This window comes from Xenopus laevis, chromosome 6L, assembly GCF_017654675.1.
Source record: "Xenopus laevis strain J_2021 chromosome 6L, Xenopus_laevis_v10.1, whole genome shotgun sequence".
NCBI lineage: Eukaryota > Metazoa > Chordata > Amphibia > Anura > Pipidae > Xenopus > Xenopus laevis.
Genome location: NC_054381.1, coordinates 143217739 through 143236382, shown reverse-complemented (window position 1 = coordinate 143236382; position 18644 = coordinate 143217739). Strand labels below are relative to the sequence as shown.

At 39.6% G+C, this 18644-nt stretch overlaps 1 protein-coding gene across 2 annotated transcripts in view; it reads right to left on the bottom strand.

The window, feature by feature from the left end:
* The window catches only part of zfpm2.L (zinc finger protein, FOG family member 2 L homeolog), a 265106-nt gene that overhangs the window by 89060 nt on the left and 157402 nt on the right, over positions 1-18644 (bottom strand). For both annotated transcript variants that reach the window (XM_018268205.2, XM_018268206.2), the window contains exon 5: positions 12621-12732. In XM_018268205.2, the coding sequence (XP_018123694.1) occupies positions 12621-12732 (112 nt within the window). The remainder of the gene's footprint in view (positions 1-12620; positions 12733-18644) is intronic.

Genomic DNA, 18644 nt, shown 5'->3' with positions numbered 1-18644 from the left:
TGGCACACTAGGCAAGTGCTTCAATCAGTGCCCCCACCCGGTCCTGTATTACCATTTCCCACCTTACAATTCATATTGCCTCCTGTACCAGTGCTAGCACCTATCATATTGCCACCATTTGTACCTGTGCCAACAGAAGTCAATCCCTCAAATCGCCCCCAATCTGTATCTGTGCCAGCATAAGCCAAAACATCCATCATATTGTTACCCCCAATTTGTACCTATGCCAGTGGCAGCCATAAAAATCCATCATATTGCCCCAAACTTCTGTGTACCTTGCCAGCAGCCACCATATTGCCCCATGTACCTGAGCCAGCAGCAGCCAAAAAATCCATAATATTGTCCCCAAATATGTACCTGTGCCAACAGCAGCCAAAAATCCATTATATTGCCCCAAATATGTACTTGTGCCAACAGCAGCCAAAAATCCATCATATTGCCCCAAATATAGTTACAGTACATAGTTGCATAGTTAAAGACAAAAGTCCATCAAGTTCAATCCCTCCAAATGAAAACCCAGCATCCATACACACACCTCTCCCTACTTTCACATAAATTCTATATACCCATATCTATACTAACTAAATATGTCCCTGTGCCAGCAGCAGCCAAAAATCCATTATATTGCCCCATATCTTTGTTTACCTGTGCCTGCAGCTGCCAAAAGGGAGGCGGGGAGTGCTTCTGCCCGCAGTATGAATTACAGCAAGAGGGGTTTGAAACTGTCTGTTTATAAAATTAAAAAATTATTAAAGGCCAAGCAAAACAGGGTTGTAAAAAAAAAAGAAAAAAAATTCCCCTTAAAGTGCACCCCCCCATAATTGAGCCCTAGGTGTGCGCCTACCCCTAGTTCTGGCTCTGACCTCAGTAGTTTCTATAGCCTAATTTCAATTATATGTAGCTATGTAGCAAAAGTTACTTACTTACTTCTTGTTTTATAGACAGAAATCTATGTGGCATTTTAGTGTAACTGTTCCTTTAAGAGTACCATTAGCCTGTTCCCTTTAGCCTGGCTCTGGACCCAGTTCACTCCTTTCTGTCTCAGATGCATCCGTTCCAACATTTCTGACTATTTTCCCCCCAGCTAACAGATCCACCACATCAGTTCATCATAGTTTCAGAGTTGAAGGTTAGGGCATAGCAGTCAATTCCTGTTAGTGAGTGATGCTTGTTTTTGTCAAGAGTGTTATTTTTATATATTTCTTTCTTCCTTTGCTTTTTCAGCGGTTTATCTTGTCTCGATGCTGGACAAATATCTAGCCATCTATGTTTACATAAAGTTGCAAATCTAAGACACGGGCGAGATTAGATGGCGTTCGTAATATATCTGAAATGGACGGTGTTTTCATTTCTCATACCCCGAGCGATAAGTTGTTTGTACTTTCTCCTCGACTGCTTAGGTGTTAGCTGAACCGCCTGCTAGGGCTGACACTTTAACCATAATAGCACGCGGCGCAATCTTTATACTTCGTGGGGTTAGGTGTGAGTTGGCAAGAAGCCTGAAGATTTGGGAGGAGGCCAAAAGCAATCGGCGAACACGGAGGAGATTTAACACTTGCAAAATTGAATGCAAAAATTAAAACTTTAAAAGAAAAAGTTCCAGTTAGAGAGATAGTATCCTAAGGTCCCCTTTGAATTAATCACAAAGAGAAGCATTAAGGTGAATGAAGATTTCAATGAAGGTGTTACTGACTGACTTGCAAGGAGGACTGTAACAATGGCAGTTTGTGCAAGACTGAACCTGTTCTCCATAGAATTACATTCCTCATCACCTTCAATAGTCCTCTTATAGGGGCAAATTCACTAAGCGCCGAAGCGTCGAACGCTAGCGTCAATTCGCTAGCGTTGGTCATTTTCGTTACTTTGCAAATTCACTAACGAACGCTGGCGTAAATTCGCTAGTGTTACTTCGCACCCTTACGCCAGGCGAATTTTCACAACGGACGTAACTACACAAATTCACTAACGTGCGCAGTGTAGTGAACGCTACCTTTTACGCTAGACTTCCTTCGCCACCTCAGACCAGGCGAAGCGCAATAGAGTAGATAGGGATTGCTTCAAAAAAAGTTCAAATTTTTTGTAAGTCCCAAAAAACGCTGGCGTTTTTTTCTATATTATGGGTGATAGGCTGAAAAAGATCGAAAAATTTTTTGGGGCTCCCCTCCTTCCCCCCTACATTTCCTAATTCATGGCAACTAAACTATACAGTGGCCACATGTGTAGGGCAAATAAAGAAATTTATTTGATGTTTTGAAGGTTTCCCAGGCATTTGTAGTGATTGTACGTATTTATCCATTGAAATTTGAATTTGGCGCCGTATGCAAATTAACCATCGCTAGCGTAACTTCGCTTCGCTTAGCGAATCAACGCTAGCGCAACTTCGCAACCTTACGCTACCCCTGAGCGCAACTTCGGATTTTAGTGAATTTGCGGAGTGCTGGCGAAACTACGCCTGGCGAAGTGTGGCGAAGTTACGCCTGGCGCAACTACGAATCTTAGTGAATTTACCCCATAGTGTCTTAAAGGGGTTGTTCACCTTTAAATTAACTTTTAGTATGCTGTAGAGAGAAATATTCGGAGACAATTTGCAATTTGTTTTAATTTTTTTATTATTTGTGGTTTCCGAGATGTTTCGATTTTTATTCAGAAGCTCTATAGTTCGCAATGTCAGAAATCTGGTTGCTAGGGTCCAAGCAACCATGCATATGAGACTAGAATATAAATAGGAGAGGCCTGAATAGATAGAGAAGTAATAACAATTAGAAATAACAATAAGATTTGTAGTTTTACAGAGCTTTTGTCTTTAGATAGGGTCAGTGAGCCCCATTTGAAAGCTGGATAGAGTCAGAATAATTCAAAGCTATAAAAAATACATAATGAAGACCAATGGAAAAGTTGCTTAGAATTAGCCATTCTATAACATACTAAAGGTAAACTTAAAGGTGAACCACTCCTTTAAGGGGTCATTTACAATCACAAGTGCAGTGGGTCATTTTGAGCACAATCACCAAGTTTTTACACACAATGCCGCATTTTTCCCTGTGATTGCAGTGCAAATGTAGAAAACGCACAGGAGAGGAGGAGACGTAGTTGTGTGCACATAAAATTCTTTCAGTGCAACTACGCTGCAGCAATTGACTTGGGTAGCTGTGGGAACCCTTGGGCTACCACTTGGTTTGGAGATGGTGGTTGTTCTAGGGTTCCCCTGCATCACTAGGTGCAAACATTGGGGCACAGCAGCACCTGCCCGGCCCTCCTTCAACCAGCCCATCCGCCTGCATTCCCCGCTCCCAAGCTGCTCAAGTAGGAGATCAGCTGGGGAAGAGGGAGAATGGAGGAGACCAGTGCTCCAGGATCCAGAAGGGAAAAGGAAGAGGGTAAGACACTTCCTTTCTTTATAGCAACTAGGGATGCACCGAATACAGGATTCGGTTCGGGATTCGTCCTTTTTCAGCAGGATGTGTCATATGCAAATTAGGGGTGGGGAGGGAAATCGCGTGACTTTTAGCCACAAAACAAGAAAGTAAAAAATGTTTTCCCCTTCCCACCCCTAATTTACATATGCAAATTAGGATTCAGATTCGGTTCGGTATTCGGCCGAATCTTTATCGAATGATTTGGGGGTTCGGCCGAATCCAAAATATTGGATTCAGTGCATCCCTAATAACAAGCCTCCCCTTCCGATGCCCACCAATCCCCATTCAGGACTACACTACCCAAAAATCCAGGACTACACTACCCAAAAATCCCAGCTCCCATACAGCCACCCCTCCTCACAGTGCCAGGCACCTTCGCTAGGCACCCTTTGGTGCCCTCCAAAACCATAAGGGAGGCAGACCCCAAGGTGACTGTGGGGTCTGCTTCCTCTATAGCCAGTGCCGGACTACGAGAAAAAACCCGGTGGGCCGCAGCCCTCGCAGACCCCGTTAGCCCAGACCTGGTACTTGGCGGCTGTCTATAGTTACTCCACTGGTTGCAAAGGACTAAGCAGGACTGTCTCCTCAGAAAGCTCCACCACTCTAATGATGATCTCTGTTACTAGGGTTGCCTCCTGGTCAGCCAATGAAAATGCCACTTGCACTTGCTGTTAATTACATGGAGATGGAAAGACCAGTGCCAGGAAAAGGTGGCATCCCTACCCCCTACATACATAATCATGAGTGGAATTCAATCTTTTTTGATCTACCATTCTCATCATTGGGAAGAAATATATCTTAAAGGGATACTGTCATGGGAAAATGTTTTTTTTTTCAAAACACATAATTTAATAGTGCTACTCCAGCAGACTTCTGCACTAAACTCTAATTCTCAAAAGAGCAGATTTTTTTATATTGAATTTTGAAATTTGACATGGGGCTAGACATATTGTCAGTTTCCCAGCTGCCCAGTCATGTGACTTGTGCTTGCACTTTAGGATGGAACTACTTTCTGGCAAGCAGTTATTTCTCCTAGTTAATGTAACTGAATCAGTCTCAGTGAGACTTGGCTTTTACTATTGAGTGTTGTTTTTAGATCTACCAGGCAGCTGTTGTAATCTTGAGTTAGGGAGCTGCTAACTGGTTACCTTCCCATTGTTAGGCTGCTGGGGAGGAAAGGGAGGGGGTGATATCACTCCAACTTGCAGTACTGCGGTAAAGAGTGACTGAAGTTTATCAGAGCACAAGTCACATGACTGGGGGCAGCTGGGAAACTGACAATATGTCTAGCCCCATTATTAGATTTCAAAATTGAATATTAAAAAAATCTGTTTGCACTTTTGAGAAATGGATTTCAGTGCAGAATTCTGCTGGAGCAGCACTATTAACGGATGTCTTTTGGAAAAAACATGTTTTCCCATGACAGTATCCCTTTAAAGTGGATGCACTCTCTGATCTGTTATTTACATTATGTTATTATCAACCTTAGAAGCCAAAGTTAAGTCACGCTGGTTGGAACTTTCTCGTATTGATTTCCAGTCACACAGGCTTCAGCCATGAAACGCAAGGCACGCATTACCGGGATGGGATTAATTCTCCAGCAAGGTGACAACACAAATTAAGGTTTCGAAATTGCTTTAATCTGGCTATTTTGTAACAATGTGCCCACAATGTAAAGCATGGGTATCCGATGCACGGTGTGTATAATTAACTACACTTGCTAGAATTTATATAAAGCCTTTTGAAAAGGACTATTGTTTATTGAGCCCCAGGAAAAAAATAATAATCTATGTAATTAATACAACATACTAATTGGGCAAACTTAACCTCCCAGCATACCCCATAACTTTCAGATGGCAAGGCAGTATAAAGTGTTTCAAGTATTATCTTGTCTATCATCATTAGCCTACAGTTCCAGCTTCATCCCCTTAATACCATCATGCCCTACTATATACACTGGCCCACAATTATACTCCCTTCAAACTTCTATGTTTTATATCTCAGATAAAACTGCACTTTGAGTTTTTATGGTTAAAAATAGCATTTATAAAAAGATAGATAAGAGATTTAATGAACACCCTGCAACATAATAACTTGACATTAAATCTGTAGACTTTAAATCATGTCCACCATCAGACTGGATCTTGGGGCATCATAGCTCAAGAGACACCAGACTTCAGCTCATTCATTTTGTAGGCCATGCCCATTTCACAACAATAAAAATACATTTAGGCCAGGTTTTAGAGTGAGACAGAAATGATTTTAATGTTGGGCCCCATGATTACAGGTCCACGGTTTGGGGAAATGTTGATAAAGGCACAAATTATACTTCATTATACTTCATCCGAGCAGCTTCAGTTGGGGAAACGGCCAGTTGTTAAAAATCTTTTTAAAAAGTCAAGATTTATTCAAAAATTCATTTAAAATCTCCATTATTACAACAGCAAAACACACACTTAGGCTGCCTGCTTGACACGTTTCGTGGCTCCCTGACACTTTATCAGAAGCAAATCCGTCAATAATTAATTGTTTTTATATTAGGACACTATGGGGGTTATATAATAAAAGGCACTAGTAATGCCCAAGAGCAGTAACCATTAGCAACCAATCAGCAGGCAGCATTTACTGGTCACCTGTTTAAAATCAAAAATCTTATTGGTTGATATGGGCTGCAGCTCCTGGACAAAATTAGTGCCTTTTATTACATAAGGGGGTATCCATTGTGTATTTTCTAGCTCTCCTGATAATGGGTTGCCGGATAAAACCCATACCTATAGGGTGTTTACTGATCACCTGTTTACAATCAAAAATCTTATTGGTTGATATGGGCTGCAGCTCCTGGACAAAATTAGTGCCTTTTATTACATAAGGGGGTATCCAATGTGTATTTTATAGCTCTCCTGATAATGGGTTGCCGGATAAAACCCATACCTGTAGGGTGTTTACTAAAACAAATTTCTAGAACTAGGAAATTGTTTTCCAATTCTAAATAACTTATTTATTTACTGTGCCATTTTTCCTCCCCTAACCGTGTTGGTTTTCCATGGCATGGAGTGATCCTGCGGTGCGCTGCAATCAATTACCGTTATACCACCATCATTTATAATTTTCTTAATGAAAACGATTCTGTTGATCTCCGTTGTATTTTAATTATCAGAGTTAAGCATAATTACATCGCGGCTCTGAGCTGGCATGTCGACTCCTTTAGGGCGCAATTTTGTTTTAACACACTGATAATGTAATTTTACATTGTGTCAGTTGTTTAGTTATTATCCAGTCGTACAATCCCGCTGTATTCCTGATAACAGATAATAACCTTAGTACCTACCATATCCTGAAGTCATTTAAAAAGTAATATTGGAATTTTCTTAACTAGCTAACTTAATCGTCTTATGAATTTATAATTCCCCTTGCTAAATATTTGTTCCGACACCCTGTTTTAATAATGCTTCTAAACGCAGGTAACCATACATGTAATGAGAAAAACGAGACAATTACGTTGCTACCCACAAACACCTTTGTTCTTAAATAGCTCAACTTGCAATTGTTCCTGTTCTACGACTAATGCTGAATTTATTCTTTCTATTCTTCAAAATTGTTCTGATCTGAAATGATTTGTACTATATATGTGTATATGGGCTTCAAATATCCTCCCTCCCAAAAAAAAGGCTCCATCTCTTCATTTGCAGAGCCCTTTCCATAATGTGTTTTGAAAAGCTGCGACATTGTAGTAATGTGTGATTAAACTGTACAGGTTCACTTAAGACATTTCTGTTAAATTTTGCATGGGCAAATGCTGCAGCAACACTATGGGGCAGATTTATCAAAGTTCGAATTTCGAGTTTATGGGAGTTTTTAAAAACTCCCATATACTCCAAATTATCAAAAAAAAAATTTAAAAATAATATAAATGCAAGTTATACACTAAATGGCAATGTGTTGGGAGTTTCCTTAAATGAAAAGGATCTAGGGGTCTTTGTAGATAACACGTTGTCTAATTCTGGGCAGTGTCATTCTGTGGCTACTAAAGCAAATAAAGTTCTGTCTTGCATAAAAAAGGGCATTAACTCAAGGGATGAAAACATAATTATGCCTCTTTATAGGTCCCTGGTAAGGCCTCATCTGGAGTATGCAGTTCAGTTTTGGACTCCAGTCCTTAAGAGGGATATAAATGAGCTGGAGAGAGTGCAGAGACGTGCAACTAAATTGGTTAGAGGGATGGAAGACTTAAATTATGAGGGTAGACTGTCAAGGTTGGGGTTGTTTTCTCTGGAAAAAAGGCGCTTGCGAGGGGACATGATTACACTTTACAAGTACATTAGAGGACATTATAGACAAATGGCAGGGGACCTTTTTACCCATAAAGTGGATCACCGTACCAGAGGCCACCCCTTTAGACTAGAAGAAAAGAACTTTCATTTGAAGCAACGTAGAGGGTTCTTCACAGTCAGGACAGTGAGGTTGTGGAATGCACTGCCGGGTGATGTTGTGATGGCTGATTCAGTTAATGCCTTTAAGAATGGCTTGGATGATTTTTTGGACAGACATAATATTAAAGGCTATTGTGATACTAAACTCTATAGTTAATATAGGTATGGGTATATAGAATTTTAATTAAAAGTAGGGAGGGGTGTGTGTATGGATGCTGGGTTTTCATTTGGAGGGGTTGAACTTGATGGACTTTGTCTTTTTTCAACCCAATTTAACTATGTAACTATGTAACTATGTAACTATGACCAATCGAAATTTATTTAAAAAATCTAATTTTCTGAGAACAGGTGAATAGGATCGAAATGCAAATATCAATTCGACGTTTTTCACCAAAGTCAAGAAAATGACTCCAAATTGATTGTAGGAGGTCCCCCATAGGCTAAAACACCAATTCGGACACTACATGATAAATTTCAAAATTGGAATTTCTATTTTTTTAAAAAAAAAAGAATCGAATTTGGACTATTCCCTAGTCGAATTACACTAAAATAAACTCGAAATTCGAATGAAAAAATTAGAATTTTCAATTCGAACCTTGATAAATCTGCCCCATGTGGTCCAACTTCATAGTAGAAGGCCAAGAATTTCTTAAAACATGACTGCCTCGCCATAGTTCTGCCAATATCCGTTCATGTAACACCCATCCTAATTGACAGTCAGCCAATTATTTTTTTAAATAGCTTAAAAGTTTGGGATATTTTGCCTTAATGGAGAAGGAAAAGTTAAAACCAAGTAAGCTTTATCAGAAAGGTCTATATAAATTTACCTTTAAACCTTTAAAGTAATGCTGCTCCGAGTCGTCTGTCAAAAGAAACACAGCATTTCTTTCCTTCTATTGTGTACACATGGGCTTCTGTATCAGACTTCCTGTTTTCAGTATAAACCTCCAGGGCTAGGGCTTGAGCATGCTCAGTTTGCTCCTCTCTCCCTCTTCTCCTCCCTTCTCCCTCCTTCCCATCCTTCTTTAATCTGAGCCCAAAGCTATAAGTGAGCAGGGAGAGACTCAGGCAGGAAGTGATGTCACAGCAAGCTAATATGGCAGCTGCTATCCTAAACAAACAAAGAGCTTCTAGAGCTGTTTACTCAGGTATGGTAAAACATTCTACAGAATAAATATAGCATTCTAGCTTGCACTATTGTGGCTAATCCATTGGCTATAAACTTCCTCTGTAGCTTTTCTTCTCTCTTAAGAAAGAAACAGAGCGCAGTGGATTAACTACATAATCCTGAACCCAAATGCCTAACAAGGCCAAAGTGTTTGGCAGACTGAGCAATTTAACTTCTTCTGTGCTCATGTACAAACATCCCCTGTCCTCCCACCACTGAGAACCCCCATAATGAGCAAATTTGAGCAGTGGTGAACTTGCCAATGGCACATCTACCTCGGTGATATTGTCATAAAGCTCTACGGAAGCAATTATAAGCAGATAGGGGCCATCACTGTGATCAGGCACAAGGCAGCAGAAGATTATCAAAGGCCTTAGGGAAAAGTGTGCATTATACACATATGTTAAGTCAAGAGGTGGTAGGAGATATCCTCATATTTTACAACAGAAGGCACATTATTTTTTGTAATCAGAAATTCCAGAATGTTCTTTCAAGTGTGTCACGATCGCCGCCCGGAGCAGGACCAGGAGCTCCGGGCGGCGCAACTACCTCTTCCGACGCCGCTCCCAAAATGGCGGCGCCCATGGCCGCCACGTGGGTAGCGGCGCCAGCGCAGAGACGCCTGCGCGCAAGTGCGCAGGCGCGAAGACATCACAACGGCGCGACGGACGCAGGCGCAGCGCGTCGGTCGCAGACGTGCTGACGCCGACGCAAGGGTGCCAAAAATACCCTTTAAAAGGACGCCTGAGGCGCCAAGATGGCGCCCGAAAATAGGATCTTGTTCCTGAGTAGATTCCTGGGTTCCCTGTTGCTATTCCTGTTATCCCTGAGGATATTCTTGATTGATCTCTTGTTGTTGACTACCTGCCTGGACTTTGGACTCTGTTTGTATTCTGCCTGCCTTTTGACCAGTTGCCCGAACTTGACTACCCCTTCTGCTTAATCCCTGGATACCACGTTCCTGATCCCTCCTGAGGGGCTTCCTCCTAGATCCAGACAACCTCCCCAGAGGGAACTCCCAGTTTCCTGACAAAGTGTCATCAATAAGTAAAGATTATAACCACATCATCAATAACTGGACCTGTCCCCTGGGTCATCAATCTGTAAAAGGAATACTGGTATTATCCTATGTTCTACAATCAACGTTTCCTCTATTCTATCTGTCAGTAAAAAAAAACCCTACATGAAGCAGTGACACAGTTATGCAACAATGCAGTGGCACACAAATTATGTGTATGAGGGATGTGTTGGGTGAGAGGTTTATGACGAGGTCTTCTTGATAAAATGTTATCAATTTCTATAGTCACATGGCCTGCAAGTGCATTAACCTCATATTGAGTTCCTCAGACCATAGAGACCCAACAATGTTGTTGAGAAGATACAGTTATGTGTCTAGCTTCATTACTACCCAATAAATCTTGCATTACTGAAGCAGAGCAGTGGAATTAACTAAAATAACTGATAAACTTAAAAAAAACAATTGATATCTTACACGGATAAGACATTTGCCTTTCTAAAAAAATACAGAAGAGCTTTATATTTCTAAGTATATTACTCAAAAATAATTAATTTTGTGTTAAAGGGGATCTAAACCCAAACAATGTACTGATTAGGGATGCACCTATTCGGCCAAACCCCCGAATCGTTTGCAAAAGATTCGTCGAATCGGAACCAAAACCTAATTTGCATATGCAAATTATTGTTGAGAAGGGGAAAATATGCTTTACTTCCTTGTTTTGTGACAAAAAGTCACGCAATTTCCCTCCCCGCACCTTATTTTCATATGCAAATTAGTGGTTGGATTCGGTTCTGCCGGGATTTGGCCTAATCCGAATCCTGCTGAAAAAGGCCAAATCCCGAACCGAATCAATTTAAACTTCAAAGTACCTTGAGTAAGGTTACATCAGTTCTAGGGATGCACCGAATCCTGGATTCGGTGCATCCCTAGAACTGATGTAACCTTACTCAGGGTACTTTGAAGTTTAAATTGATTTTTAATTTTTGGTGGTTTCTGAGATAATTGCATTTTGTAGACTGTTGTTTCCAGATCAACTGAGAATACCTTAATAAAGCAAGTCAACAGAAAATGCATAGGCAACAAGGCAGTGATCCGCATCCAGTGGCTCGTGCGGAACATGTTGCTCACCAACACATTGGATGTTGCTCACCAACCCCTTGGATGTTGCTCCCAGTGGCATCAAAGCAGGTTCTTATTTTTGAATTCCTGGCATGGAGGCAACAATGTGTCCAGCCAAACAGAGCCTCCTGTAGGCTGCCAGTCTACCAATAGCCAATCACAGTCCATATTTGGCACCCTCAGGAACTTTTTGCATCCTTATGTTGCTTTTCAACTTCTTTTACATTTGAATGTGGCTCACGGATAAAAAGAAGGTTGGGGACCCCTGCAATAAGGGTTCCTCACATTCTGGGCCTTCAAAAAACTTTTGAGCTGAAGTCCGCCTAGCAGTATCAAACTATGGTAGTATCTCAGAAACCACCCAAAATAGAAAATGAATGGAAATTGAAAAAGATGAATACGAGTATGTTTACGCCAATTTTTTTGGGTTTTGATTCCCTTAACACCATACTCATTATTTAACTCCCACTAAAGACATTGGCAGACCACAAATGTAACTTCAAGTTGTTCCAGCATTCCCACCAACGGTCTCATTGGCTTTGAAGACATTGAATGGCAGAGGAAAAACCATTCCAGTTTTGCAGCGTCTATGGGTTTGACTCTTACCCAGCGGAACGAAATCTTTTTGAGTTCCAGACATATATGATTTAAATGCAAATAGATCCTTTCTAATTATTTATTTTATATGTCATCTGCCGGTTTCAAAGGCTTGTGAAGGTTAAAAGAAATCTACTTCTGAATGTAGAAATGTAATGATTAAACGAACACGTTGTAATTGTTTCTCGTAAGTTTGCTTTTGCCTTTGATGTGGCGATGAATGTTTCGGATGTAAATATGTTGATATGAACGCTTGTTAGCCTAAAATCTTGTTGTTTTTTTTTAAAAAAAAAACAGCATTTACAAGGTTTCCTTGCAAAAAAAAAAATTATTTCATCTCAGTGTGTGTATTTGGCTGGAAATAAAACTCATGAAATTGTTAGTGAAATCATTGTGCATTCTGTATCATCTACAAAGATGACAGCTAAGAGTCGTCTTGTATAACAATCATCATAAGGGACTATGTACAGTAATGCTTGCCTACACTCTGTGCACATTATTCCTTTAATTCAATGTGATTTTGACATCAACGCTGATGTTTTTTAAAGATGTATTTTTATTATTTCTTCTACAGAAAACCAGAAACAATGTTATGGGAACTGTTATCCAGAATGCTCGGGACCTTGGTTTTTTTTATATCTTTATTGACCCTTGGGAACAGGGTCGGACTGGGTATTTACTGTATATGTAAAACATGAAAATGTTTATTTATTTCAGGTGACAACTCCGGCTATTCTAGGGACACTGGCACAACATACTGGGAAGTTCTAGAGGAGCTGCTGTCTGGCCTGTGGTGTGACAAAGAGACCAGCATTTTACTCCAATTAATTCCCTGACACAGGGATAGGGAAATAGCATCAGTCACTGTTTACCTTTGTTGTACACGATGCAATTGTTCTTGTTGTCTTCTGTACCCTGCCAAGTCACATCGAGCAGCCATTTTGGACCATCTGTCAGGGACACTGGAACAGGAGGCTTTGTCTTCTGCACAAAAATAAGATAACAAACAGATTGCTTACGGATACAGACAATGAACAATTACAAGGGATCGAAAAAGGTCTGTAAAATTGTTCCTGAAGCGCCCCCTAGTTCTCAGACTTAATTAGAGATGCTAGAGTATTCACTAATAGGAAAAGCTTACCATAGTGACTGAGCATGTACCACTGAGATGTTGGAAAGGATAATATTCCTTTATGTGTATTAAGTGGGCGGCACTAAAAACTGTCATGGCAGCTTACAGAAGAGCAAGACACTCTAATTCAACTTGTAAAAATAGTGCAATTCTATCTAATAGGGAATAAAAATGTGCTGAGTGCAACTGCCTCTTCTGCAGCTGTGCACTGTGGGTAAAATACATGGCAAATATTTTCAGTCAATACCAGGAAAGACTTCAGACCTAAGAAGTGGGGACAAGGAAACTGTTACATTTAGACCTGGCCACTAGTTTACCCTATAGTTTTAGTAGAGTGTTTGAAACACGAAACGCGTAAGGCTGCATTTTTGGACATAAACTTTTTCTACTTGATTTTACTTTCCTGATGGAAGAAAGACTTTATTTTGAGTGCACAATATTTCCTGGTTTAATACAAGGAAAATAAATGCTTCTTAAAGGGATGTTCTCCTTTAATTTAACTTATTCCCTCAAATGTGATAAAAGTCACTAAGTTTGCCCAAGAGCAGTAACTTATAGCAACCAATAAGATGTTTGCTTTTAAACAGGTAAACCGCAAATGCTACCTGCTGATTGGTTGCTATGAGTCACTGCTCCTGGGCAAACTTAGTGACTTTTATTACATAACCCCATTAGTATGTTATAGAATGAGCAATTCTAAGCAATTCATTTTCAATTCATTTTTTATCGTTTTTGAATTATTTGCCTTCTTCTTCTGACTCTTTGCAGCTTTCAAATGGGGGTCACTGACCCCATCTAAAAAGCAAATGCTCTGTAAGGCTACAAATGTATTGTTATTGCTACTTTTTATTACTCATCTTTCTATTCAGACCCTCTCCTATTCTTACTCAAATCAATGCATGGTCGCTAGGGCTAATTTGGATCCTAACCACCAGATTGCTGAAAATCACAAACTGGAGAGCTACTGAATAAAACTCCCTTGTTCATATTCCAGTCTCTTACCCAAACCATTGCATGGTTGCTAAGGTAATTTGGACCCTAGCAATAAGATTGCTTAAACTGCAAACTGGAGAGCTGCTGAATAAAAAGCGAAATAACGCAAAATCCACAAATAACAAAACCAATTGCTAATTTTCTGAGAATATCACTATCTTCATCATTTAATGTATATTTCCCTGGCCAATAACCCTCTTTAAAGTTGTATATCTGTACCCTTGCCTGCCGTAAATCTTGCCCTGTTCCCAAATCAATTTGCCACGGCCTTCCTTAATAACCAGCAAAGCATTTTGTCAGCGGCAAATACGTTCCAGTGTTTGCACAGATCTGAATAGCTGAATTATTATTGAGGATATTTCCAAATGATACGGGATCAGATCTCCCAGATTAGAGAAATCTCCAGTGGCCTGGAATCATAAAGAGAATGCAGATGACTTTCACAGCACAGAACTGTGTTTGAAAGTGAACTTTAGGCACATTGTACTTTATTATCAACAGGATCTCACTATTTCCTGAAACAGACAGGAAAGAATTTAGAGAATCGGTATCCATTTCAAAACCTTATCCGCTGCAACATTTATTTTGTAGTAGGAAATTATTCTGAATGAATAATGTAATTTTTCCTCTCTATCTCTGCTGCATGATGATGTACACTTTTATCCCGCTTGAAATAATAATATTGTTAATGTTTCACCGGGAAGTCCCGAGACCATAAAAACAGTGGCTAGAGGGAAGCAAGGTAAGACTCTTCTTATGCTTTCGGGTGAAAAATAAAAATAATAAGCCTTCTATGTTTTTCCTACGACAGGTATGGGAACTGTTATCAAGAATGCTCAGGACCTGGGGTTTTCTAGATAATGGATCTTTCTATAATTTGCATCTTCATAGCTTAAGTCTACTAAAAAAAATAATGTAAACAATAAATAAACCCAATAGGCTGGTCTTGCTTCCAATAAGGCTTAATTATATCTTAGTTTGGATCAAGTACAAGCTACTGTTTTATTATTACACAGAAAATGGGAAGCGTGTTTAGAAAACAGGATTATTTGGATAAAAAGGATTCTATGGGAGATGGCTTTTCTGTAATTCGGAGATTTCTGGATAAAGGATTTCCAGATAACAGATCCCACACATGTACTGCCTACAGAATATGACATAGCATTTAAACCAATATCCCAATAAAACTCAATATGAAATAATCAACACAATAGGACTAAGCATTATGATAGAGAAGAAGTATGGTGGCCACGCACAGGTTGAGGTTTTACAGGATGGACTGTTTTATTTTGCCATAATTGTCACTGGCAGAATTTTAAAGAAACTATATTACATGGGGAGACTTGAGTAGTAAAGCTTTGGTCAGTGCTGGTTACCCCCCAGTCCTATAAGTACTAACGGACCCTACTGACAACCCAAACTGTGACTGTATCCAATAGGATTATATTTGCCATATACAAGTACACTTATGCGACTTGTTATCCAGAATCCTCGAGACTTGGGATTTTCTGGATAACAGATATTCCTGCAATTTGGATCTTCATATCTTATGTCTACTAGAAAATCATTTAAACATTAAGGGGCAGATTTACATAGGGTCAAATATCGAGGGTTAATTAACCCTCGATATTCGACTGCCGAATGTAAATCCTTCGACTTCGAATATCGAAGTCGAAGGATTTACCACAAATAGTTCGAACGATAGAATGAAAACGATTAAATCCTTCGAATCGTTCGATTTGAAGGATTTTAATCCATCGATCGAACGATTTTTCTTCGACCTAAAAATTGTTAGAAAGCCTTCCCCATAGGCTAACATGGCACCTCGGTAGGTTTTAGGTGGCGAAGCAGGGGGTCGAAGTTTTTTTTAAAGAGACAGTACTTCGACTATCGAATGGTCGAATAATCGAACGATTTTTAGCCAATTCGATGGTCGAAGACGCCAAAAAAAACATTAGAAATTCGAGGTTTTTTTTTCCTTCTATTTCTTCACTCGAGCGAAGTAAATGGGCCCCTAAATAAACCCAATAGGTTGGTTTTGCTTCCAATAAGGATTAATTATATCTTAAGGTGGCCATCCACGGGTTGATTAAAGCTGCAGATATCTGTCCTTTAGACCAATTTGGCAGCTTATCTGCCCGTGTGTTCTCCTGATGGGTCCTCCCGATCGATATCAGGCCGATAATAAGATATCGATCGTCATGTTTGATCTTTTTTCTGCGATCCAGGAGCGCATCGGCAAAAACTTTTTCTCTGTAATAATAAAACTGTAGCTTGTACTTGATCCCAACTAAGATATAATTAATCCTTATTGGAAGCAAAACCAGCCTATTGGGTTTATTTAATGTGTACATGAGTTTCTAGTAGTCTTAAGATATAAAGATCCAAATGACGGAATGATCCGTTAACTGGAAAACCCCAGGTCCCGAGCATTCTGGATAACAGGTCCCTGATACAGAGTATGTCATTATGATGAATAAGTGAAGAAGAGGTGGGAAATGCTTAGAAGTGGTTTAGGTCCTACTCTAGATCAAGATGGCTTTCTGGACATAACAGTGCTCAGTCCTAGCTTAGGTTGTTGTTGTTTTTTTTTTTTTAAGGCAAGCTAAAAAAAAAAAAAAACACGACTCAAACACAACAAGATTTACATTTTTTGAGTGCATGATCACATCATGTATTTCCACAATGAGATCTAAATGTAAAGTGATGCAGTCATCAAAGGACAGCCTGAAAAGATCCTAAGCATAAATTATTAGAAAAAAAAAAATACATTGCCAGAGCCAAAAGAAATACAGGTCAAATTAATATGATCATTTCAGTAACTGTTGGCGAAACTGTCACATTGGCTGCCAGATTATAAATTCTATGGGGAAGGAACTTTGCTCAGCTAAGAGGATTCTATGAATGGACATGTCTATACAGGTATGGGACCTGTTACCCAGAATGTTTGGGATCTGAGGTTTACCAGATAATGTATCATTCTGTAATTCAGATCTTCATACTTTAGGTCAACTAGAAAACCATGTAAACATTAAATAAACCCAATAGGCTGGTTCTGCTCCCAATAAGGATTAATTATATCTTAGTCTGGATCAAGTACAAGCTACTGTTTTATTATTACAGAGAAAAGGGAAATAGTTCATAAAAATATGGATTATTTGGATAAAATGGAGTCTATGGGAGATGGTCTTTAAGTATTTCTGAGCTTTCTGGATAACAGGTTTCCGTGTTTTTATTTAATAAAGCAAAATAATTCAAATGAAAAACCAAAGTTGCTACATTAGTGGAAGTGAAAGCAGCTGATTGGGCTCAAACTATCTCTCCTCCCTATTATTTCAGTGGTTGTTTTGGAGTGTTTCCTCTGTATAAGATGTTGTTTATCCAATTGGTCTTTTAATAATCAATGAATATAAATGTTGCAGATAAATAACTCCAATTTCTGCCATTTCCTAATCGCCTAATGCCTTGAGACATTGAAGCCCTGCAAATAATTTGAGACAACAGGTGAAAAATGTGACTATATTTTCTGAGAAAAGACTGAAAGGGCTTGGTTAATGCACTGGTGTTTCTGTGTGAGACATCTATGGAAGTAACTAATTATCTCCATAATATTCCATGTCTAACCTTTTGGAACATTCTGCTGCAAGGCTAATACAGCAGAACGCCAATAAATAATCCCTATATAATCTCCTATCGCTGCCGAGTTCTTGGCAGCAATGTGCAAACATATGGAGGGAGAATACTCTTTAAAACAAATGTGGATAAGGAGTGCAGGAATCCATGGAAATAGCCATTTAATCGCAAGAATTATTGTTGTGAGCTGCATAGAAATAAATAATCATGTTGGTTCCGATATTTACTCTAGAAAGGAAGCGATACTGTATCTCTAGTCTAGTGCATAACATTCTTCATATCATAGGGCAGGCAGTACGGACAGGGTATCTGAATGATGCTCAAGTATGGGGCAAGTATGGAGAAGGATAGGGGGTGCCTAGGGGTTGCTTAGCCCTGTCTAAATGTAGTAAGAGTTCTATACATCTGGAAATAGCAGGTGCTTGTATCCCAATGGGTGCTAATGACTGGGCAGGGTGCAAATTGCAAAAAACATGACAGTTTGCACCTGTTTTGAACTTTGCACTCTGTCTTGCAAGTGTTAAAGGAGAACTAAACCCTAGAAATGAATAGTGCTAAAAAAAAAAATGTATGTACTGAGCTTATTGCACCAGCCTAAAGTTTCAGCTTGTCAATTGCAGCAATGATCCAGGACTTCAGACTTGTCACAGGGGGTCACCATCTTGGAAAGTGTCTGTGACACTCACATGCTCAGTGGGCTCTGAGCAGCCGTTGAGAAGCTAAGCTTAGGGGTCGTCGCTAATTATCCAGCAGAAAATGAGGTTTGTCTGTAATATAAGCTGATGCTACAGGGCTGATTATTAAATTCTGATGCCAATTACACTGGTTTCTGTGCTGCCATGTAGTAATTATCTGTATTAATTACTAATCAGCCTTATATTGTGACATTTCTATTCTATGTGTACTGTATATTGTGAGTGGGTCCCTAAGCTCAGTAAGTGGCAGCAGCACAGAGCATGTGCAGTGAATCAGCAGAAAAGAAGATGGGGAGCTACTGGGGCATCTTTGGAGGCACAGATCTTTACTACTAAAGGGCTGTGGTTGCCTTGGGCTGGTACAGAAACCCAAAACATAATGTACAACATTTCTAGCCTACTCCTTTTGTTAAGCTTTAGTTCTCCTTTAAATGGCTGATAAG